This window comes from Nicotiana tomentosiformis, chromosome 6 (genome assembly GCF_000390325.3).
Source record: "Nicotiana tomentosiformis chromosome 6, ASM39032v3, whole genome shotgun sequence".
NCBI classification, from domain to species: Eukaryota; Viridiplantae; Streptophyta; class Magnoliopsida; order Solanales; family Solanaceae; genus Nicotiana; species Nicotiana tomentosiformis.
The window spans coordinates 136,934,737-136,959,806 of NC_090817.1; the positions used below are offsets into that span (position 1 = coordinate 136,934,737).

General features: G+C 35.7%; 3 protein-coding genes across 5 annotated transcripts; 1 reads left to right on the plus strand and 2 right to left on the minus strand.

Annotated features, from left to right (window-relative positions):
* Positions 1 to 282: 282 nt before the first annotated feature.
* Positions 283 to 1,459, minus strand: LOC104117973 (protein RADIALIS-like 3). The gene is made up of 2 exons (XM_070179561.1): positions 1,143 to 1,459; positions 283 to 292 (listed from the first exon to the last, which is right to left on the minus strand). Exons 1-2 carry the CDS (start codon positions 1,457 to 1,459, stop codon positions 283 to 285), a joined length of 327 nt encoding a protein of 108 aa, XP_070035662.1.
* A 545-nt stretch (positions 1,460 to 2,004) lies between these two features.
* Positions 2,005 to 11,427, minus strand: LOC104117972 (DNA mismatch repair protein MSH2). The gene is made up of 13 exons (XM_009629128.3): positions 11,236 to 11,427; positions 10,972 to 11,021; positions 10,838 to 10,870; positions 9,109 to 10,182; positions 8,389 to 8,943; positions 8,193 to 8,303; positions 8,011 to 8,100; positions 7,855 to 7,926; positions 7,459 to 7,569; positions 6,188 to 6,314; positions 4,565 to 4,761; positions 3,156 to 3,305; positions 2,005 to 2,397 (listed from the first exon to the last, which is right to left on the minus strand). Exons 1-13 carry the CDS (start codon positions 11,282 to 11,284, stop codon positions 2,197 to 2,199), a joined length of 2,820 nt encoding a protein of 939 aa, XP_009627423.1. The 5' UTR covers positions 11,285 to 11,427; the 3' UTR covers positions 2,005 to 2,196.
* Positions 11,428 to 19,326: 7,899 nt separating this feature from the next.
* Positions 19,327 to 22,169, plus strand: LOC104102210 (transcription factor CYCLOIDEA-like). Of its 3 annotated transcripts, XR_004508557.2 has the most exons (3): positions 19,329 to 20,892; positions 21,017 to 21,156; positions 21,908 to 22,169. XR_004508557.2 is itself a non-coding variant. In XM_009609861.4 (2 exons), the coding sequence occupies exons 1-2, from the start codon at positions 19,951 to 19,953 to the stop codon at positions 21,065 to 21,067; spliced, it is 990 nt and encodes a 329-aa protein (XP_009608156.1). In that variant the 5' UTR covers positions 19,327 to 19,950; the 3' UTR covers positions 21,068 to 21,215. The 3 variants fall into 3 exon arrangements, 2 of the variants coding, with proteins under 2 accessions (XP_009608156.1, XP_009608155.1); XM_009609861.4 differs by lacking the exon at positions 21,908 to 22,169 and having other exon boundaries at positions 19,327 to 20,892; positions 21,020 to 21,215; XM_009609860.4 differs by lacking the exon at positions 21,908 to 22,169 and having other exon boundaries at positions 21,017 to 21,215.
* The last annotated feature ends 2,901 nt before the right edge of the window (positions 22,170 to 25,070 follow it).

Below are 25,070 nucleotides of genomic sequence, written 5' to 3' on the forward strand. Positions count from 1 at the left end.
AGTAGCAGGCAAATCAAGCCTACAGTACCTACAAAAAGAAGTTGCTGAGAGTCCTTCAAACGTCCTCCAATCTAGTATCTACACTTTCTATTTCTGGTCATAAACAGCCAAATCATGAGGAACAGATCATATGCCTTTCAAGATACATTTTTCGTGAGAAGACCAAACACATTTGATGTCCGGCACTCACTGATGCATGGGTGATGGGCCTGGCAGCAGCTGTGGCATGACATACAAGGGAAGTACACTTGTTAGGCCTACTAATTAGGGATTAGTCAATACTTATTGCGTCCTGAAAAATTGAATTGAAAAACTGAAATTCAGGACACACTGACTAATTTTTAAATAGCAGCTCTCTAGAATAACTACCCGTGTCATTTCTACCGGAATACACGACTAGGTGATCCGCGGGATCAGTGAGGGGATGACCCTCTGGCCCATCATACAAGCCCAAGGCATGCACGTTGGAATGATGGGGATTGAGCTGTTGGCCTGTGATAGGGGCTTGATTTGACACAACATCTCCTCTGTTTTCAATTGTAATGTCATGGATGCTGGATCTTCTTCTACCACTATTGATCGAGTTCAATCGGTTAAAGTATAATACCCAAGCAAGAATAACCTAAAACATAAAAAATAGTTTAATTCCTATGCACTACCAGTATAAAAAAAACTTACATTATCAAAAATAATTTTTTTCAGACTATCTTTGTATATAAAGTTAGACCGACAAAATACAGAAGATATCTATGACTTGTTTACACCACAAGTTTTAAAAGTTTTTTTTTTTTCTTTCTTAAACTTTGTGTCCAGCTAGAGACGGATATATAGCCCAAATTATAGTTCACATGAACCCATGGTCTTTCCGTCGAACTATGCATTTTATGTACATATTTTCTATAATTGATCTAATATTATCTAATGACTCTCATGCTCTATGGTACACTTTGTTGAATGCTGAGTTATTTAACAAGGATCAATTCTCATTTAATGCATTTCTTTTTCTCATTTTTTTAGTGGTCTACCCATATTCTAGAAATCCTAAATTCGCCTCTATGTCCACCCAAACACCATCACATAAATTGGAACAGTACCTATGTTCTTCTTCAGTCCATGGCATCCCTTTTCGTCTCTCTTGTTACCTGCAACCTCCTTTCCCTCCTTGGGCATTTGAGTAATGGGTCGTGCCTGCTAACTCATTTCCATAGCCACGGATGCTTTCATTGGTTGAGGAGAAAGTGCAGTTGGGGATTGGAACATAGCCAGCGTCAGTGGCAGTAACATCATCAACTAGCAGTTGGTAATGTTGCTTCAGTTCTTCAATGGTTTTATTTGGGACAATCAAAGCAATCTTTTGCCATTGTTCTTTGGAGTCTTCAATAGAGTGTTGCATGGCAATGGCACTCTCAAAGGCTCTTTCTTCCTCTCTGCTCCACACGACTGAAGTTGAGGCTGACATGTTTTTGTAGATTCACTTATTATATTAATAATGCCTCTTTCCTAGTTAAAGCAAAGGAAGAGAGAGCATATATGCAAAGGATAAGATAGGTATTAGAGAGAAGAAAGAATTCAATATATGAATTGGTTTTCAATGTACAAATGGGCTGTCGTGTTTGTAGGACTAACTTCTTCTCCCACTGTTCCTATAATTCATGCTACTATTGCGGACATTTTGACTTGAAGCTCAATTCATATTATGACTCTAGTATTTGCTTCAAAGTAGTAAAACTCATATTAGGTTTTTATTACTCCTATGTCTTTTAATTAGTATCAAGTACGTAAATCCAAAAGAATTTCGTTAATTGTTAAAGGTATAAACTATAATTGAAAAGCTCTGCGCGAAGATTTATTCATTGTTTTTCTTAAATTCTCCCTAATTCAATAGTACAAATACACAATTCATTTTAACAAAAATTAAGTACAAAACGGGTAGCTTTTGAATAGAGTTTATTTAGGAGGGGAAAGGTTGTTTAGTCGTTGTGGAGGAATAGACTACTACCAATGTTAGCTGACCATATAAGATAACGCTTACTATTAACACAGAATGCATACAAAAGTCCCCTGATTACAGAGAATCATGTTTGGGGTAAGGATTTAAATGAAAGTTTACAGATAGGCTAAGTTATATCCACAAAACCCATAAGTATCATTCCCCCCCAAGCTTCACAGAATAGAAGATAGTTCTAATCTGAAGAATTAAAAGAATTGCTGAAGCCAGTGAGAGTCAACTGCATCCCTCTCCAGGTCGGTTTTCATTTTGCTCAACTTTTGCCTGACCACGTTTGGATCCATCTTATCCAGTGGCAACTGAGCGAAATCCTGTAAGAATTGCCGAGCTCTGGCAGTACCTCTAGACACGTCATGGCGGTCAAATTCTCTCTTCCGTTTTGAAGCTGCCTGGAAGAATAACAAAAACAGTTTTATATATCCACGATAAATTAAAAGTTGAGGACAGTACTCAGGAATGGTATCCGAGCTAAAAAGTTATGGTTACATGTTCCCTCCCTCAAAGAAGACATGGGGGAACCAAAAAGCAAGAGGGGTTGAGACAAGGGGAAAACCAAGTACCAACGGTAGCTCAGATTACATGTCACTTTGCTGCTATTCGATTTTCCAAGAAGACAGTACTGTACCTTAATACACACTCAAAAAGCTAATCAATAGAGCAGATCAAGATGTCATAAGAAGTTTTATTATATGACACCATTGACCAGTGGCAGACGCACGTGGTGGCAAGCGGATACATAACTGAACTGAACCCGCTTCATCAAAAAATAATATTGTGTACATGTATAAATTAGGATTAAAGCTGCATAAATATTTGAACCTACTTGACAACTACTATTTTACGACTAAAGTTATGTACTTCTAAGATTAAACCCGCTTGCACAAAATACTGGGTCCGCCACTGCCATTGACCATTCAAAAGCATCAAATGGGATTCAAAACATTAAGATTACCAAGTGCTTAAATAGCAGAGCAAGCATTTTTACATTATCACCTATATCTAAACCCATTTGATAATCTTAAAACAGGTAAGATATAAAAATGCCTCTAGACAGGGTGTAGACATGACCCTAAATTAAAAAAGATAAGGAAGCAGAATTTTTATTGATTTTCGCGATGAGCATAGGAAGGTAACCAAATGAAAATACCTCTTTAATGTCATTTGGAATTATGGCAATAGGAGAGAAATCCTCCAACTCAGATGCCTTTTCTCTAGCCAGGGCCACAACACTCGGTGGAAAATTTGCAAATTCAGCAACATGAATACCAAAACTCTGATCACAAGCACCTGGGTGAACCTGGAAGAGTACAACGGTCAGATGCTGCAACTGCTCACGTTCTAAAAGCATAAGAATTTTTCGGTCCATGATGTGATTAGGCCTTGTAATTCTCCTTTCCACTAAAACATATTCAACATGGCTTATAGACTCCAACAGCAAAAATAGCTGTCTTATGGCTTATAGCACCCAAAAGCCAAAATCGCTCTGATTTCCGTCCCAGTGCCTTCATTAATTTTTAACAAGCTTTCAGAGAACTCAGGAGAGGTAGAGTGGAAAATATCACATGTATTGGCACATCATAGAATGGTGTATATCCTTGTAACATGGACTTTAAACAATCAGCTAAGAAGTGAGTATCAGCAGGTAAATCTTGAACTGAAAATCACATATATTCCCGTTTACAACAGTTCAGAAATTAAAACATGTGAAATCAATTAATTCCATTGACCTTTTGACTGTTTGTGCACACACCATATAAACTTAAAATAGCATGTGAAGCCAAACTCATAAAACATATTCTGCTATAAATAGGATACCGAGCTTTACTAACTAATCACTTTCAGGAAAGTACTCACTGCTCACCATAAGCTGCATTTGATGAGCTATTAAGCAGCATAGTGAAGTTACATGTTTATAATATGTCACAGGTGCTCTTTTTATCTTTTTTCTGATAAGCAACATCTACACTTACTATTATTAACATAGCTTGTGTTAGTGTTGATTCATGATACATCATTATAAACGCACAGGCAGATGCTGCCAAACTAAAAGCTTTTATACTTCTACCTAATGGAATGTCTCCTATTTCTACCAATAATGACAGAAACAATCATCCCTACTAACATCAGATATCAACGTCAACCAGTGGCATAACTATCCTAGTAAACACAGAATTTCTTTAAGCTTAAGCTTCCTTTCAACGAGTATATGTATCTTCTTCATTCTTGCTCTGTTTATCGTGAAACTGTCCAAGCATCGCAAATGTACTTAATTATTTCATTCAGAGTACACGGATGCATGTAAAGATAAGATCTTTGTGGTATCTATAAAAGCTGCCACTCCACTATAAAAGTGATACAAAGTTCTCTTACAATATATAAATATCTTCCTAAATAAAGCTCAAACTTTCTCAAACCTGGTAGTAACAAAAGTATCAGGAAAGAAACCTTTTTTATGATAAGTTTATCAGGAAAGAAACTACTCATATCACTTTAATATTATTCGCAAATGATGAGAACGAGTCAGAAGTAGCCAGAAAGAGAGGAAGATAAACATACCTTGTAAAGCATAGTTAGCTTGCGATTAGAAGGGTCAATGTGTGCAAAAACATGAAAATTTGCTATCCCAGCATTTTTCTTATGTCCATTGTCTCCATTCTTGTTGGCTAATGCAGTCAGCTCATGAAAGTGAGTGGCAAACAATGTTGGTGCTTTAATTTCTTCAACAATGTGCTCACAAATAGCCCAAGCTAAACCTGATAACGTGAGTAAAATACACGAATACAGTTATGAAGCAGTAGAAAAACAACCTGATGACATAACAAAGTTGCCAAAGAAATAACTCCAGTTCAGCAAGGCTCACGCTCAAATAGAGAACCCCCAAAAGAAAGAAAAAGAACATTCTTTCCGCGCCTGCCAATATTTAGGATACAAAAGGTTAAGATCAGACATGGCTTCAAGCTGAGTGTATTTGAAGCCATAGTCTCCTACAGTGGACAAAATGAAAGAGAACTAACTGCTCATTAAGCTCAAGTAGTTTTCCATGAGGCTGAGTTAAATATAGCATTTACAAGCCTGCGTCAGACTAGGTTGTGGAAGAATAGTCAGCAAAATAATCGATCATGCTTTATCTTAAATTTCATTGATATTGATTGTAGTAGAGAATAAAATAGTTAATTCATATGCCATGAGAGAATACAATAAGCATGCCAACCGTAACCCACCCGACGTCATATTTAACGATAGAAGATAAGCTTATATCTAATAAAAAAGGCAGACTTAAGTGAAAAGTAGCATGGAATAGTTCATTCCCAGTACATGGGAAAGAAACAAAGTTATGAACACATTTCCAGAGTGAAACTCACAAGCAGACACAAGCAGAAGCAGAAACAAAGTTAGCAGTATGAAGAAAAACAGAATGGCATGAACCCCAAAGATTTAAAAAAAAAGGCAATCACATGGAGTCTTGATTCTGCCCATCAGCTCATGCTTTAATTTTTTTGTATTATCAAGAATCTGAGCCTTTACAAACTTACCTTGCAGAAACATATATACTAGAACACGGTGAAACTATGAGCACTCACTCTGTAGGAGTTTGTTTCCTACTTAGTTTAGATGTTTTCAAGAGAATAAATAGCAGGAGAGCCATACTTTAGCAGAGTTTATGACAATCGGCAGTATATTTCATGTACACTCAGTTCACAACACCCACTAAATGCCAACTTTCCATACGTGCCTCTCCAACATAATCCTACTATTTCAAATGTTTGCCTGCAATGCCTTTCACTAATATGCATCAGATAGCCCAAATCCACACTTTAGTGTAACTGGCTTTAAAGTTCATAAAATCACCAGATTATAGATTTCTTGCAGAAATATCATGACTGATACTACTATGCCATGACGAGAATATTTACCAGAAAACATATGAGGATGGTACATGTAACGGTTGTTACTCTGCTTGTCGCTCCATCCCTAGGTGGAAAAGAATGTTTAACGAAGAATCTAATACCAATGAAATTAGCTCAAGTCTCTTAAAGTGGAAGCTTCAAATGGGTTACATGACAGGTCCTACACATCTATATCATGTAATGATGCAACAATACAAGAGCAAGTCGAGCAAAGGTGAGTGGTGAAATTTTAAGAAAGATGTTTATATAAATTCACATATCAGAAACTCACCAAAGCCATCGTAGGTTGATGTCCCACGGCCCAACTCATCAATTATAATCAATGATCTATCAGTAGCTCCTTTCAAGATCGATGCAGTCTCAAGCATCTCTTGCATAAAAGTAGAAACTCCTCTCAGCTGATTCAAAGAAGAGGAAGGAGAAATACAAGCCTGTTAGTTCCTTTAATTAATAAAGAAACAACCGGATAAAATAGTGACAAGTAATAAATAAATAAATAAACAAGCATCCAAAAGAAAACAATTTTCTTTTAGGCAAATGACAGATCATGAAATTACCAGCTGTTCCAATATAAATATTAAGTCCTGAATACTTTGTGGATAAAGAGGCAGGGGAATACATTTATCATTCTACTACTGCATCAGAAAGTAGGACAAATGAGGCGGAATCCAATGCTTTGTTGTTCAATTGGTAGGGAAGTAGGACCGACCCTGTACCTGATGCACTGATGTTGAATGTGCTAAGCATGAGTGAGCTATGCAACAGGGAGTGGGAAGAGGTGCTTAGCAGCATGTAGATCAGGAAGGCTTAGGTGTGGACATAACAAGACATTGATAGCTCTCCTGCATGCATAGTATGGGCTACTTGGAAGGCAGAGGATGTCAATACTTTAAAGGAGCAGAATAAATTGAAGTTCTTCGCTTCCTTTTGGAGTACACAGAACAGCCAGGAGCACATTTATGAGATTGTGGAATCAAATCCCTACAGCAGGCAAACCGTATCTTTATACAAGGTTTTCCTTTTCTTTTAGAGATAGAAGATCATTCACTCAGTAGGAAAAGCATAATTTTGTTTAGCTACTGACTAACACTGAATGCAATTCAACTATTTATGCACAACATCAGTTTTGTAATTAAGCATAGCCTTTCCACTTAAAACCATAAGTACCAAAATGGAAGTGGAAAACATCAAGCACATAATAAGAAGCTCAAGTATATGAAACGTATTCAAGCTGATCTAACATGTGGATCAACTATGTATTGGCAAATGAGACACTTATTTAGCAGCTTCAGTACTCTTTTCTTTAATATGTACTGAAAAAAAGGGGATGGGCTTTTACGACATCAGCATATAGTTGGTTATTTATTAAGCTGGATTAATCAAGAATCAATTGACTAAGCCTCAATGCCAAACTAGTTGGATGAACTCAAAAAATTATGAAGGGCTAGCATGTTCTGTTACGACAAACTTCTTCGACATGCGCCTTAATGAGCAAGTTGATACTTTAATTTCTAGATATTCAACAAGGATATGTTGTCTCACCTGGCAATCTCCAGCGCCAACACGAGCAAAAATACAATCACGAATAGAAATGGTAGCATTGTCACATGGAACAAACGAGCCAACTTGGGCCATCAGGACATTCACACCAACCTGTTAATGCAAATTAGCCAAATGATTGAGATTCTTTTTGAGAGAAAGTCAGTTTATGTACAAGAATAATGCATGAATAGAGAAAAATACTGGAATACAAATAAAATTAGATCTTCAAGCAATTGATTATGAATTCTGTGGATATACAGAAAGTGCCTCACAAGCAGGAATTGCCGAAAAGCAATAATTTAGTTACATTTATTCCATTAACAACTTGTCCCTTACATACCTAGACAGATGATAAAGAAGGCAAAAAGAACTTTCAGCAAAATACTGAACCCACACCTGCCGAATGTAGGTCGACTTTCCACCCATGTTAGGGCCTGTGATAATCTGAAACCAACTCTCTCCCCTAACCTGGGAAGATGAAAGAAGTAGGTTATAAGCCCCTCCAGACAAAATATCAGGGACAAGAACATTTCAATGCTATAGAACACATACTAGTCTACAGTCATTAGGAATGAAGTTAACCCAATCTTGAGCTTCCACACAAGGATGCCTACACCCTTCAAGTATAATATCTCCTGTATCCTATATGGAAACATCACCATATTAGCTGTGTATAATTTTCTTTAACATGGTATCAGTGTCATCTTAAACGGGAAGAGAAAGAATGTCCCTACTGGTGGACTGATATTTGGTCTTGTGTAGGGAGTTGGGCAACTGGCAGCCAAATCCGCAAAACTCAGTAACACATCCAACTCAGCAAGTACACCAGCTATACCTGCAAACACCTGGAAAGCTACTACTCTGTAAATCCAATAAATGGGGTGGGAAAGAAGAGGAGATTCACCCAAAATATACAAATAGTAGACATACCTCGGAGAAACTCGCAGCTGTTTGAACTACACGAGCTACCAATTCTTTCTGACAGCTTTTGTACTCCTCTACAATCTTCTGGAACTGATCTCCTAGTTTTTTGAGTTTTGTATTGGTGAACTTTACCCCATCCTTACGTGTTTCGAGAACAATGTAGTGAGAATTTAGCTGCTTCCTGACTTTTGGTTCTTCTTTCTTGGTAATTCTGAAGACGTGTCCAAATTGTGTTTCTTTATCTAGTTTAAGTGACTTATCAATAGGTAGATCAAGATCATTGGCAGTTTGTTTGTGCAAATTATGAATTTGTCGCTCCAATGTCTCTTGCTCATCCTTCAGAGCAGATAAATTTGGGTCATATGCAGAAGAAATCATGTATTCTCCATTCTCAAGTTGATCAAGGTCAACAGAAGTTTCCACAAGACCTATGAACTTATTCAGGTGATTATCATCACTCCATTTCTCTAGAGAATCAATATACCTTTCCCTGATGAGTGTTGCAAATTGCCCATCATGACGTTCCAAAACACTTTTGATATATGGTACTCTGATACTTGACTGCACATGAAGGGGGAAAAAAAAGTTAAGCCAGGACCCCTGCATGATTTTGCTAAGAAAAGAGGGGATTAAAGTCATTTGTACTTCAATGTATAGCTGATTGAGATCTATGGAGTCGAGGCTAACAAGAGGGGGAGAAGGCACAAAGGAGAAAAGAGAAAGTACCTGATAGAGTTTTACAACGTGCACTAAACTGGCTCTTTTCCTCTCAAGATTGTGTGTCAGCCGCTCAATATCTGAAATTCTTTTCAGATGCTGCCTCAAATCTTGGCGAAGCGCAGCATCCTCCACGAATGATTGAACTAAATCCAGCCTACAGTTAATCTCTTCTACATCTAGTAAAGGCTGTTTGAGCCACATGTGCAATAACCTTTTACCCATTCCAGCAGTACACGTTCTATTCATCAGACCGAACAAGCTAAAATTTTTATTAGCATCTGATTTGCTCTCCATAACATTCAGTGCTCTCATAGCAGCAGAATCTAATCTCATGTAACTATTGAGGTTGTATTGTTTGACTGTATAGTTTCCATAGTTGCTCTCATCTGCAAGTAGTTCTGCATAAGAAAGTATGCACCCCAAAGCGCCTGATGCACATTCGAAACCAGAGACCAAATCTCGAACAGGTTCTACTGAACCCTTGACGAGCCTACCAAGATCCTGTACCAAATCTCTCCCTTTAAATTCAGTTTTCTTTCTTTCAGTTACCATCACGCCGCATCTAGATATTGCATCAAACATAGGCCTGTATTCACTGGATTTGCCAGTCTCCGCTGGTACAAGACATTCTCTGCAACCAAGAGCAACCAAAGCAGACTCCAAATTTGTGAAGTGGCTATCATCTAGAAATTCTGTTAAACCAAGGACTCTCTTAGTAATATCAACATAGCCTAAGCCAACTTCACATCCATTCTGACCGAAGTTTGGAGCAAGAGCAGCAATCACCGGAGAATCTTGCATTTCATTATTAGCAAACAGAATATCCTCAAAACTTCCAAGATTCCCTGGGGTTCCACTTTTTACCAGTCTCCAGTTTGAACCACTGCCCTCATATAGTTCAAGAGTACGGTCCATTCTCTCCAAGAGAATGTCACGAGCTATTGTTTCAAACATGTTTCTACTCACACTAACACTGGAAAGGGCATCAGCTCTATTACCCAACTGTCGTAACGCAGTTGTTGTGTGGTAATATGTCTTTGCAATGAAAGTTGCATCATCTCCATGAGATGTATAATAGTCCTAAAAGAGAAAGGGGAGGGGGGTCATTTAATCATCTATAAAAGAAAGAAATGCATGCTGGTACCAAAGCCAAAAAGGGCTTCTGGTCGAATCATGAAAGAATCTAAAAGAAAAAAGCACAAACGCATGAAGATTCAGAACAAAAAACAAGATACAGAGACAGAAATTTTAACAGGTTATTCAACCAGCTAAAATTTAATATAGGTGCCAGGAAAGAAAGAACGTTTGCTGCACCATCTCAAAGGTGAATAACTTAAATAGCTCAATTATTAACTTCAGAAAAAAAAAACCTGGAACCTGCCTAATTCAGATGGAACTACAAGCTTAAACAAAAGGCAGTAGTATGACAAGCATACAAGAATAAGGGCATCCATTCAAGAATCTCAAATGGAACTAAGAAAAAAAAAATAGCTATCACTACATGTAGCTGCAAAGACAAATAATAAGTCCAAGCACAGAACCCACGATTATCGCTTAGCAGCCAATAAAATTGGAATAAAGACAGTGAGAGACCAAGGTCGGAATCCCAATAGAGGCAAAAAACTTCAATTTGCCCAAGTCTTGGTGGACAAAGTTATTGGTTCGTTGGCTAGGACTCCACCATCTTTGGAAAAAAAAAAAGGAGGACTAGCACAGAGATTAAGAGAAGGCTCACCCGACGATCAAAGAGGCGAACTGCCCTAGGGTCCTGCAAAAAAAAAAAGAGTTCTCTATTAAGCAAACCGACTAACAATTTTCTCTACAAGTGAAGGTGCAATAACCGTTTGAACAGAATGAATAAAAGTTTACCTTGGGCAGGGTTTTGAAGAATGAGAGAAATCCTTGAGCTTGCTTAGCATCTAAAACAAAACCATTCACGGTAACAAATTTCAATCAATCAAACTACGGTTAAATCCCTAAATCAGCTGAACAACTAATATGAATCCTCTATTTATTAAACACAATAAATAATATGAAGAGAAAAAGTAAATAATAAAAAATTAGAGCTAGAAAAGACTTGTAAGAATAAACTTCTGAAAATGTAATAAAACATTTAACGAATTAGGGTTTAACCCAGTTTAAGCTCGGGAAGCTTGCTCTGTTCCTCCAAATTTTCATTCATTTTTTTTTCTTTAACCTTTATGCTGTAGAAATGAAAAGGAAAGGATTTTATAGAGTAATGGGAAAATAGAGGAAAATGGAGGGATTTGGATTGGCGGGAAAGAGAATGGCGGGGAGCTAGAGAAGATTCTCTTCTAGATTCTTGAGCTAGGTCAATATGGGCCTATATTCCATCAATCGGGCCTAAATTGAAGCCATACTGATTGGAAGAGGACCAAGTAACAGGTTCGACCGGACTTTTTCTTCCGGTAGCATAGTTATACACCCTATTTATTATAATAAATTTTACCTCTTATGCCAAATATATAGTAAAATAAATATTTATGGTATATACTACCATTGAGGCATGAAATACGTATTTTTATGTTTTTATCTCTCTTTAGCTGGACATACATATTTTTAAGGTGATTGTCGTTACTGTATTCATAAATACATGGCGCGAATACATGTGAATACATGCTCGTATATCTGGACTACCATAGTTTTAGGTACTTTTTACTGTTGTATTCATGAATACAGCAGCACGAATACATGTGAATACATACGCGTACAACTGGACTGCCCTGATTTTATGGGTTTTTTGCTGTTGTATTCATGAATACATGGCGCGAATACATGTGAATACATGCGCGTACAACTGGGCTGCCCTGTTTTTAGGCATTTTTTATTGTTGTATTCATGAATACAACAGCGCAAATACATGCGCGTACAATTGGACTGCCCTAATTTTAGGCGCTTTTTGCTGTTGTATTCATGAATACATGGCGTGAATACATGTGAATACATGCGCGTACAACTGGACTACCCTGATTTTTAGGCGCTTTTTGCCGTTGTATTCATGAATACAACAGAGCGAATACAACGAATACACTACCGTAATAACTGAATAGTAGCTATAGAAAGTAATTATGTATATGGTAGCTATAGAAAGTTAATAGCCACTAAACAATAGTGGATTCTGAAAATTTTTCTTTATTATAAACTAAAATTATTTTAAAATATTATTTTCTATAGCTACCTTTTATATTTTATTGCAAAATAGGTATTTATGGTATATACTACCATTGAGGCATGAAATACGCTATTCTCTCGTAATTTTTCTTCTTTCTCTCTTCGAGCAACTTAAGATATACGCCCTAGTATTGATGGCCGACGAGACATTAGAATATCTCTCTCTTCGAGCAAATCAAGATACACGCCCTAGTATTGATGGCCGACGAGATATTAAAATAAAGTAGAAGGCATCCAGGAAACAAAAAAGAGTGAATTTTTCGAACGGAAAAGGAGCAATGTGATGAACTCTTATCATAAATTTGTTGTACGGATCTGACGAACTTTCTTCTCTTCTTGGCCGAAAAACGCCATCTCCGGCGAACTTTCTTCTCTTCTTTGTTATTTAATGACATACAATGATACAAGTATATTGTATTCTGTATAAATTCACTCAAATACATTATATTTTATATAAATAATTTTGTTTGCCTGTATTTATCTATTTCGAAGGTCTGTATTTTTTGAATACACTTGTATTCATGCATATTGTACATATAGTATGCATGGATACCTGATATAAATATTGAAATACACTGAATACAAATATTAAAATAGAACAAAATATAAATTGTGAATAATTTAATTTCAAAATACAGTAAAATAAACTGAATATAAATAGAAATATAACGAATACAACCAATGAAATATACTGAATACGTAAGTAATAACATGTATTAGAAATAACTAAAATATTGTTAGTACAAATACATTTGAATAACTGAATATAAAATAGCGAATACAGTAAATACAAATATTGAATCTAATGAATGCAATAGTAAAAAAAAAATATTGAAACACACTAAATACAAAAGTTAAATACAACAGTTATATACAATTGAAAAATCATTCTAATTAATTGGGTTGATAATGAGGCATGTTAGAATTGATTTTGTTGAGTTATATCAGGAGTGTATCACGTTAATTGATACTATTTCTGTTATTAGACATGTGGACATACCTATTTTAAGGTGATTGTCGTTATTGTATTCATGAATACATGATACAAATACATGTGATTACATGCGCGTACAACTGGACTTACCTGATTTTTAGGCGTTTTCGCTGCTGTATTCATGAATATAGCAGCGCGAATACACTACCGCAACAATTAAATAGTAGCTATAGGAAGTAATTATGTATGTGGTAGTGATATGTGGCTATAATTCCATAGTTTCGTACATTATGTGCCTTGCATTTACATGCTTTAATGATAAATTACACTTTATTTGTGCATAATGGAGTCTATTGTATGTGTAGGTGAATTAGAGATGAAAGTAGAGCAAAAGGGATACTTAAACGTTGAAAGTGTGCTCGAGAACAGTGAAAATAAGAGACCAGGCTTTAGCCTGGCGAGGCCATCCTAAGGCCAGGCTGGACCAGGCTTTAGCCTGGCGAGGCCAGCCTAATTCCAGGCGTTAGGCTGGCGACGCCAGGCCTAACGCCAGGTCCAATCCGAGTTTTCAAGACTTAATTCATTCCGGGTTTGACTAGGACCCGGCCCACCCGTTTAGAGTTTCTTCTACACATATAATAGACTTAAAATACCACTTGGAGACGAGTTTTTGGAGCAGCCAAAACATTTTTGGGAAGCTAGAGGCAAGAAGAGCTTGTGGAATACTCCTTGGAGTTAGAATCATCATTTTTACATCTTTTCACCTTTACTCTCTATTTTAATTATGCACAATATTTGGGATATTGTTATTATGAGTATGAGTAGCTAAATTCCTAATCTAAGGTTTTGATGGAACCTATTGAAGGATGATTTTCTTGTTATGTTAATATAGATTTGCCGTAGTATTTTCTCTATTTGTTCAACTATATTATTCTTGTGGTTGATTGAAAGGCCTTCAATTAGTTGTGCCTATTTAGTATGTATTACTCGGGAGAGAGTGCATATTTAGGTAGTTGTTGAACAACATCACTCCTAAATGTATATGAAGGATCAATACGGAGGTTTAAAGGTGGGTTTAGGGATAACGAAACCTTGGTGCGATCTGAGTGAGCTGTGCTTAATGCTAGCTAGCGTAATTCGGGAGAATATGTCTAGTAATTGTGGTAATTACTCGGGAGAGAGTTACAACAGTTAGAGTGCTCATGATCGGTAGAGAAGACTTAGGCAAACTTGTAGAAAACGTAGCGGAAAAGACTCCGACAATAGGGAAAATCACAACCTTAGGTCATTCCAATTCTTGTTTACAACCTGTTCGTAGTTAGTTGTTAATTATTATATTTTAATTACGTGATATTTAGTTAGTAAAACCCAATCCATTACTTAAATCCTTCTGAAGATTGATTGTGTGAATCTGTGCGAGTCTAGTAGCTGTATTTGATAGGTTAATTCCTTGTGGGATTCGACTCCGGACTTATTAGCCGGAATATATTTGTATCGACCGCTTAGTCCTTTTTATAAGGCATAGTTGGGCGTGATCAGGTAGTTATAGAAAGTTAATAGTCACTAAACAATAGTGGTTTATGAAAATTCATCTTCCTTTTCCGCTAGGGGTGTGGAAATTGCACTAGGTAGCTGAGTTTAAGGACGCCATTTTAAAACACATCTAAATTTTTAAAAATTATCTAAAAGTTTAGTTCGATTTGGCAAACCTTAGATGGCTCCTATCATCCTCTTTCTTCATCATACATTGTGATCGGAAATTTGAGCTACCAAAGTCTAACTTCAGACTCGAAGTTTGAACTGCCAAAATCAAACTCTGACTTCGGGTCTGAAGTTTTGAACTGCTAGAGTCTAACTTTCGTTCGAAGGTATAACATCTGAACTACATCCTTTAGACCTAAGATCTAAAGTTTAATTTTGGCAATCGAGTTTGAAGTTTGAAACTTCATCCTGAAATTTGAAACTTTAGACTCGAGGCTTAAAGTTTGATTTTGAGGGGGTAAACTTTAAATACTTTATAAAGCTTGGCTATGTTTTAAAGAGAAGTCCTAAAAGCAGCTATACGCGCACTTTTCCCGCTTGAGATTAGTACGCACTTAGATGAAATTTGAGTTGAAGCGGAAAAAAAATGATCACTTAAAGTGGAAGTTAAGGAAGAAATAAATTTACAAAAGTTGCAGTTAAAAAAAGATTTTGTCGAAGTAGAAGTTGTATTTGAATTTTTTTAATTTTCATTTTAAAAGATAGTTTCTGAAAAATAATTATATGCATTTGGACAACATTTGAGTTGAAGTTGAAAAAAGTAAGTTTAAAAATACTATGTTGAAATTGTATTGGGACATGATCTTCACTTTAGTATAAAATTTATGATATAGTACTTACGTAAAAAAAAAGGGCAGCTCGGTGCACTAAACTTCCGTTATGTGTGGGATCCGGTGAAGGGCCGGACCATAAGGATCTATTGTACACAACCTTACTCCTACATTTCTGCAAGAGGCTATTTCTACGGCTTGAACCCGTGACCTCCTGGTTACATGATAACAATTTTACCAGTTTCTCCAAGGCTCCCCTTCAAAATTACGATGTGCATGGTTACTGAATGAAAGTGCATAAGCAAGGGACATAATAGTGGTATCATAGTTAGGGGTGTCAATGGATATTTAAAAACCGACTAAACCGACCGAACCGTACCAAACCGATTTTAAAGTTTTTTTAATAAAACCATAGGGTTTTATATAAATTTATAATTGTACCGATAATTAGGGTATGTTTTTTATTTTACGAAAATAAACCGAAAAATACCGAATAAATTTACATGTGAACAATACTTTTATATATTAAGTTTAAAAATAATAATGCATTAAATTTTTCCTTGGGCCTTAGAATTATGAAAATGATTACAAATCAACAAGTAATTAAACTCAAAATCATAATTCCCAACCTATTATGATACTCCTATTGAAACTAAATTATTTTCAGCATATTCACTAGCAAGACACAAGGTATTCTAGCGTTTATGAGTAGCAAGCTACAATGTATTGAATATGTTTCCTTTCATATGATTTGGATTTCTCTTTTTGAATATTTAATCTTCTATAGACTTTATTCTTTGGTCCCCGCTTGGTTAGCATGTGATTTATATTTTCTTTGTCTTTGCTTAGTTTCTTTTACGCTGCTGTAAAATGATTGATGGATATATACTCTGGCCATCTTTCATGTTTTCTTAATGCATAACTCTTTAAATAGTAAAATGTCTAGGGAGTTTTGCAAAGCCCTATAAAAGTACGTATGTTATTGCATTATACTTCTACTAGTGACTTTTATATGACATTTAAAAAATTTACCGAAAATTAACCGAACCGTACCGATACCGAAGAGAAACCGACATGATTGAGATGGTTTCGAAAAGTCTAATTCTGGTTATACATAATAGAATAGCCGAAAAATTGGTATTGTATAAATTTTATAAAATAACCGTCGGAACCGAACCATTTACACCCCTAATCATAGTCATGTTATATACTACAAGAAATCGGCCTTTTGTGGCAACCAAAGTTGTTATAAAAGCCTAGAGAGTCACCACAAAATGTTTTTTAGAGGCGATCATAGGCTTGCTCCAAGAATTATAGGTTGATATGCATCGTACTATTATTAGAATATGTTTATTTTGGTTTTTCATTTATGCTGCGAAGGATTCAAAACTACTTATATTTGAATTCGCAAAGAAACCAAGAAAAATAGACTTTGGCTTGTGCTGTAAAAAAAATATTAATCTAAGAATTCATGTTATTTATGCCATTAGTGTAAGCAATTTTTATATTATGAGGTTAATTTTACCAGATGTACTTGGTAAATTGACCTATTTTCATCATTACAAATCTCATATTTTACGAAGTTTACCTATATATTTATATCGTTGACCTAATAATGTATATAACTTAAACTTTTAAATTTAATACTAGGAATTCTTTAAAGAAAAAACAGAACTTCTAGCTGAAGAAGTTTTACGTTTGAAAAAGAAGTTAAATAAATAACCATATTCAAGGAGACAAGGCATGATATATCGTTATTGGAAACCATCTCATTTATAATTCGTTACAAAAGATGAAAAAGGTTCGAGTCTGAGGTCCACACTTATATAGGCAACAAGGGGCAGGACAAGAAGGTAGAGTAGAGCCATAGACGCACGTTTTAGAGGATACGACTCTACACAAAACATCATTATCTAGGAGCAAAAAAAAAAAAAAAAAAAAACAAGTAGTAGTAGTAGTAGTAAATGGAAAAATAGAGAGGCAATTTTTTTTAGTATCTTACTTTATCCATTAGCACTTAAAAAACATAGGTTTACATGCTCTCATTGTCACGCCAGGCCGCTAATTAAATGGTACATTTCATCATCCCCATTTTTTGGCCTCATAGTTAATTATCACAATTTCTGAAAGCAACATCAGAACAACCCCACATTTCTTGTGGTCCTATAATTACTGCTAGATAGTCCAAACCCATCTGCCTATTTAGGGCTTGTGAATGAGGATTGAAAATGGTAGAGAATATTTGCAAAGGCATCATGCATATATGGAAAAGACTAAAGAGAGAGTTAGTGCCTTGCAAAGCGGATTCTCACAGTTGTAGAAAAGGACTCACCATTTTCAAGAATACTCCCGGCATGAAGATGGACAATTTAATATAAAAAACAAAGAAAATAGTAATTAAGTGCGTTGAGATGAATGAAATTTATCCGCTCTTAATTGAATATGGGGAATTGAAAGAAATTTCTGATAATAAATTAATGAGTCTTACATGACGTGGATCCGACTTAATCTAGTCTATTTAAACTAAGAATAGATAAGAATAGAGAATATAGACAAAAGAGAGGCTCATTGGCTAGGGTTTCAAGGGAGTTCCTTGAACATAAGTGGCAAGTACAAGCACAAAGCCAATTTCCATGGACTAAAGATGAATAAGATGTGTCGTGTGGTATGGTGGGAAGGTGAGGAGGTATGGGGTAATTGGAGATGCTAAACCTCTCTAAAAGCTCTTTTGCTCCAAATATCTAAATCCATCTCTATCACTTTTGGCGACTGCCCCAAAATTTGCAACTTATGAATTAAAGTTTTAATATTTTTAAGTTAATAAATTCTGAATTAATAATTTAACATATTCAATAAACTTTTTAAAACAAATTACGTATATACCATCAAACTGGCTGCACCATGATCACTTTCTAAACTCACAATGACATATGGATTTAATCAGGCACAAAGTCATGTTGATAGAAAGAGATAGTACGGAGAATGAAGAAAAAGGTAGGGGAGAGAGATGGGGTGAGTGGGGAAAAGATAGGGTTCTCTTTTTAGTGAAAGCGACAGGGTCTGAGAACCCTAGGTCAAAAGTTGCATAAACCTCTATACAGGCTTCTTCACTCCCTTACTACTAATATACTCTCATTAAGGCTTGAGGTTTAATTCATTAAAATTGTGGTTTAATTATTGTATCCCCTCAAACGAAATAATTGTCCTTGTCGAGGTTAGACAATGTTGCGTACTATTTTCAAACGCAGTCAGCCATTATTCTCCTATCCTTTACAGTCGAGATTCAAAGACAGAAAGTAGCATGCAAGCTGTTATTAATTTACTTTGATTAGGACTTTGCCAAGAAAATGAAGAACCTTTTCTTTTTTCTTTTAATTTAGTTATCTTACAACATGTAATTTTTCCTAGCAAGCAAATACGGTAACTTTTTTTTTTATTCTCATTTAATTTGTTGGAGCTATTGCTACTTTGATGACTTCAACCAAATCCTGGTTGGTAGGCGGAGGGTGCTGACGATGGAAACTACCCCTCTTGTCCAAATACGATAACCTAAAAAATAGAATAATAGCTTATTGTACTGTGCTGCAAAAATTGCATTGTCAGTATACATAATTAAAATCTATTTTGAATGTGTGGAGGGCAAAGAGGGGTGACTGGTCTAGGGTTGTAGAAATCAGGTGGGAGAGAGAATGGTATTTGTCTCTGTGTCAGCTGATATCACGTGAAGAGGCACAATAAGAAGTCCTTCGTATCCATTCACTTCCCAAAAATACCGGCATTACTACAAATATAGTACTAGCACTTGCTTTCTCTATCCCCATCTTTGCTATTTCCTTTCCCTTTCCAACTTTTTGGCTTTAGAATTGCAAAGATGGAGGGAATTGTGGTTCTTTGTATCTGTAAAATTTTTCCTCCAAGCTCCAGTTGTAGCTAGCTTAATGCGTGGACGCGCGCGCGCACACACTAGAAATCTGCAATCTATATATATATTCACAAGGCACTCACATATCAAAAACCACATAGACATTGTATAGAGAGAGCTGTCGTTCTCAAGCAGAAAAAATGATATGATTTCATCAGCATGTGGTCAACCAAATAGTTCAATTCTAGTCTTTGCTTCCTCTTTCTAATTACTGTATAAATAGAGCCACAAGGACATAGAATTGAGAAAATAAAAGACAATAAAAACAAATCTAGCTACTTAAGCGAATGATGATGACTCTCTCTCAGTAGTCTTAACTCTTAATACCCTTGTTTTCCTTCTTGTGCTGCAGTTTGATTGGTTAATTAACCTAATCAAAAGATGTTTTAACTGTGTTTTATCCGTCTTTCTCAAGATCTATCTTAGTCCCACCACATAGCTCCCTCAAGCTACAGCTGCAAAATATATACTATATATATATATAACAAATGTATCCGCCAAGCAACAGCTGCAACTACAGCCCCATTTTCAACATCCCTTCTCCTTGTATGCAATATGGAGACGAACTATTCTTCCAATATTATCCTGACCATTTCCTTCAACAGCAACAAGTGCCTTTGATAGAAGATCAGAGTGTTGACATCTTAGCTGATTGCACTGAGAATGTTACTAACGAAGAAACTGTCATCAATACTGATACTGTAAAAGTTCTTTATGACACAGGAGCTGTTACAAACAGTCAGTGTTGGGGAGGAAATGAAGAAGTAGAAGAAGGCCGCGAAAACAAAAGAAATGACATGAGAAGCACCATTAGTATTATTCATGTACGGAAAAACAAGAAATGTTCCAATAAAGATCGACATAGCAAGATTAACACTGCTCGTGGCCTCAGAGACCGAAGGATGAGACTTTCCCTTGATGCAGCTCGCAAGTTTTTCAGTTTACAAGACATGTTGGGGTTCGATAAGGCAAGTAAAACTGTAGAATGGTTGCTTATCAAATCGGAGTCTGAAATCGAAGAGCTAGCCAAAGGCAATAAAGGAGGAGGCATTCCTAAACAAAGCTGCAGTACTACTAATGGAATTGGTGCAATTAGTACTGCAATATCCTCTATTTCTGAGTGTGAGGTTATATCAGGAACTGATGAATCTTTCTCTATTACTTATAAAAAGAAGCTGAAAACTGCTAAAGGAGCCTCGAAAAAGACGGCTAAAACTGCTCGTAGAGCTGCATTTGATCGTCTTATTACAAGGGAAACGAGGAATCAAGCAAGGGCTAGGGCTAGAGAGAGAACAAAAATAAAGAAAAGCCTCGGTAAATCCAAAGAGAACAGTGCTGATTACTGTAATTTGGTGGATAATTATGGAGATTGGAGTCAATTTAGTATCTTCAACTATCAGAAAAATGCAGTTGGAATTTCCCATGATCAGGTGGGTTCAATAATTAAACAACATGATTTTTTAGGATTTCAATAGATGATTGTTTATTTGTATATTTTCACCAGCTTCTGATTATGTGGTTACTGTTTTTGTTTTTTATTTATTTATCCTACAGCAGCAATTTACAGACTTCCAATTTTGTGGGAATAAGCTGTGGGAAGTGTAGCTGTGCAGGGCAAGGAAATTTTTTCAGGCACAGAAACCTTCTTCAATTTGTGCTACTCGGCCAGAAGAACGTTGTTTGATTCTCTGTTGGTAATGTAAAATAATCTGTACTTCATTTGTTCTCTTTGTGAAAATCTTTTCTGTCTGTACATAGCGCTATGCCTTTTTATTTTAATTTTTAAATCAAACCACCGCATAGTATTGATGGAGCTTATTGAAACAAAGATCAATACATAAAAAAAACGTTGGGAAACACTAGGCCAAAGCCCCAAGGGATCAAAATTTAATTTGGAAAAAATGAGAGAAACTCAATTCTTTATAGTCTAGCCATTCCTAAGGGCTTTTGTATATATAGATAGAAATCATGCATCCTTGATCCTCCCTAGGTTTGAATCAGTGTGCTTGCGATTCTTATTTTCCATAAGCAGTACGACTCACAGATCCTTTATTCTTGATAAAATAAATAATTTTAATCACGTAAAACATAGATATATGCACAATGGAATAAATAATGTCAATCTGGCATGATGATGATAATGTCGATATCTCTGACCCCAATTTTGTTTAAGCCTGAGGTGTAGTTGTTGATGCACAATGGAATTGTTACTTTGTTCACTCTTTAAGCATTTGTAGTTATGCAATTTTGTGTATGCACTAGGTCTATGAAGTTTCTAAAAAGAAGTCAAAAAAATCTGTCTATTTGTCTTGTGTTTGTGTTGGTGTACTCTCATTTTAGTGCGATACATTTTTCAATAGCTATGGCTTAACAGAACTGTTATATGCATATTCCTGACCACAAATTTTTGAAACCCAACCTACTAATTCTTTTTCGTTGTTTTAGGTCCAATTTAACATGCTGTGTAAACCCTAGCTAATTCGAAAAGTTTACAAGATATGCATTCAGTTCATATAATCCTGAACAATTCCGAACCACTTAAAGGGGCAAAGAAACTAGAGTAGGAGCTTAAATGATCATTACTGATATCAAGATTCAAGATAGTAGCTTGAAATTATGATTTAAATATGATGCTAATCGGGAAGATATTTGTATCATCAGTTGTTTTTGACCTTCAAATGGCAAAAGGTGGCAGTCCTTATATGTAGCTTCTAATATTGCTTAGTTTCTTTACTCCTTATGACTAAATTCACTTGCTCTTGTTCGTGCAACTGTAAATGATTACCCCTTATGAAACCATTTGTCCCTTTAGCATAAGAAAAGAAAGGGGTCTCAATTCATACAGCAATTATACTTAGTGAAAGGACAATTTCGATTTGGTCAATCTAACTAATGTGTGATTAAGGGTCATGAATATGACAGCCTTTTGTCCACCACTTTATTTCAATCAATCCCTCTCCAGATTTAATGTATTAAGCCTCCCGAAGATGAAACTTGGGTTTAACCGACTCAGAGATACTTCTAGCATGGCGTAGTATTGTTTGTTTTGGGCCAAGTTCGCATGGTTTTCTCTAAAAAATCTCGCACTATTAAGAGATTCTTACATCTTATATGTAGGCTCCTAATCTTTTCAGCTACAGATGTGGACTTTATTCGCACACTCAACAGTCTCCCTCTCGAACTAAGTTCCACGTAGCTCATCATTATGATCCACGGGTCTCCCCTTTGCACCAAGTTTCACGTGTCCCATTACCGCGATTCACGAGTCAATTTTCGAGATTCACTATATGTCACCCATATCATTAGAATATTTATGGCAACCAAGCTTGCAACTAGATTCTTGTGCGCGCGTCTCCTAACTCGTAAGGGCAAGTAAACCGAGCCCGCCACCATCACTCAGTCATCATCATATTCGTCGCGTCGAATTTGGGCTCTAATACCAATTGTTGGGCTAAACCATTCCAAAGATATTCTTAACATTGTGTAATATTGTCCGCTTTGAGCCTAGCCCGCATAATTTTTCCCAAAAGGTTGCACACCATTAAGAGATTCCTACACCTTATACGTAGACTCCTAATCTTTTCTGCTATCAATATGAGATTTTGTTAGCACATAAAAACACAGAGAGATATAAACGGTCCTTGTTCTACTTTGAGCATTTCTGAGCTAGCATTGCTTTCTGAAATTAATGAAAGGTTGACAGAAGGTAACAAAATTCCTCCCTTTGCAATAATTTGCTTCCTCAGGTTGAAAAGTGGATAATGTTTGTTATATTGAGGATGATTTACGAGGTTTACATTCGTAGTATTTGATAATCTTAATGAGGAGTCACATCTGAGTGACGCCAGTGTCCTACCTAATACAGAGAAAAATGAAAAGATGTTGCTATTGTCAAGATATGCTGTTACCTCCTAATGATTTACTGATTTACTACCCATTGAATCCTTCAAATTAAAACCGATACTATTTAGGTAGATGATCAGCTAAATTATAATTAGCTTGGCTTAATACATGCAAGTGAAAGTTATATTCTCATCTAGTAATCCCCTCCTCATGTCTCCTTTCGAGTCAATCCGTTTAGATAGATTATGAAACTTTTTTCTGAAAATTTTTAGAGCTAATTTTGTATCGAAAAAACAAGCCTTGAAACCTTGTTGTCGGTCTTTCTCCAAGTCAATTTGTTTAGAGAATCATTACAGATTGAATGGGTGTGATGAAAAAGAAAGGAGAAAGGCAGTGGGCAGGTTAAATGAACCAAGAAAGAATAGTACAAAAGTGGGGAGCAAGAAATGAAAATATCCACACAGATCTCAAATTATTATCCTCTTTGTCTATCCATCAATTTTTAGGTGTTAAAAATTTATATTGTATATACGGTCAAACTTCTCTATAACAAAGTCATTTGTTCCGATATATTTTGACTGTTACAGTGAAGTGCTGTTATAGAGTACATATATTATAAAATAACATAAAAATCCGTTAAAAAAATTAGCTTTTGTAATGAATGATTATATAAAGATGTTATAGAGATGTCTGACTCTCTCTTGCTCTCTCTATATATGACAAGGATATATGTGCAAAATTTTAAAAATGACAAAGATAGATAGTAGGATCTTTGTCACTCCTGCAGTCCTGCTCATAGCTTCAGGTAACTCTGATGAGATTTTGGGAGTTTCTTTGCTTTAATTAAAATATAGAAATAATTATGCCTCAATTAAATAATTAATTACAAGTTATTAATTAGCTTGGATATATGGATCCTCATTATCTATTTTGCTCTTTGTAGACTGTTTCATGTTAAGTTTCAATATTCAAAAAATAATCACACTTCCTACTAAGAAAGAAGAGGAATTATCCATAATGTTGTAGAAAAACAAACAAGATCATCATAATTGCATAAGATCAAATTGATGACTTCATGTAAGGAAGAGACAAAGAAATTACCTAAATCGTGTGTGCAATTAAAATGTCAATCCCTTTAAAAGTGAGATTTGCTAAGATTTTCATACAATGATATTAAATATTTATAAAATGAATAAAAAAACTTAAAATGAATACTTAATGAAAGATATATATAGTTCAATGTTATTGTGTTAGTTGGTGTTTCCATGGATATACAAGTAGATTTTCCTATCTTAAAAGTATATTAGTAGAACTCTTTACACCATTGTAGGTAGCCAATTTTCACGGGTAGCACATATAGCCTTCAAAGTGAATAGTCTCAATTTTTGTCGTTGCTTGCCTTATGGGTAGAAATTCATGTTTAACAAGTGGTATTCCTCGTTTATCCATAGGTTACACTTTAAAGACCACCATAAAGTGTCATATTTCTGCTATTTTTTGAATTTTCACGATGGGTTAGCATTCCAAAGTAGGGCCAAGTCCGCATTTGGTCCAGTGCAGGCCCGACAATATACATCCTTACCTTAGCACAATCAATCGTCTTAATATCGATTGATGAGTCCAAAATGAGAAAATCACACAATAACTGGTCTAAGAATATTTCATTCTCATAATAAAGGAAAAGGATAAGAAATAACTTGATTTACTAGTGATAAGTAAAAAATAATCACAATTTCAAAAGCAATCAAAATTTAGTCACTCAAAG

Excerpts from the sequence above, each read along its gene's own strand:
- LOC104117973 (XM_070179561.1), bottom strand. The coding sequence starts at position 1,459 with ATGTCAGCCTCAACTTCAGTCGTGTGGAGCAGAGAGGAAGAAAGAGCC.
- LOC104117972 (XM_009629128.3), bottom strand. The coding sequence starts at position 11,284 with ATGAATGAAAATTTGGAGGAACAGAGCAAGCTTCCCGAGCTTAAACTG. Across the intron at positions 8,101-8,192 it reads GACCAAATATCAGTCCACCA|GATACAGGAGATATTATACT; the intron begins GTAGGGACATTC and ends GTTTCCATATAG. Across the intron at positions 3,306-4,564 it reads AGCTAACTATGCTTTACAAG|GTTCACCCAGGTGCTTGTGA; the intron begins GTATGTTTATCT and ends GTACTCTTCCAG.
- LOC104102210 (XM_009609860.4), top strand. The coding sequence starts at position 19,951 with ATGTATCCGCCAAGCAACAGCTGCAACTACAGCCCCATTTTCAACATC. Across the intron at positions 20,893-21,016 it reads TTGGAATTTCCCATGATCAG|CAGCAATTTACAGACTTCCA; the intron begins GTGGGTTCAATA and ends TTTATCCTACAG.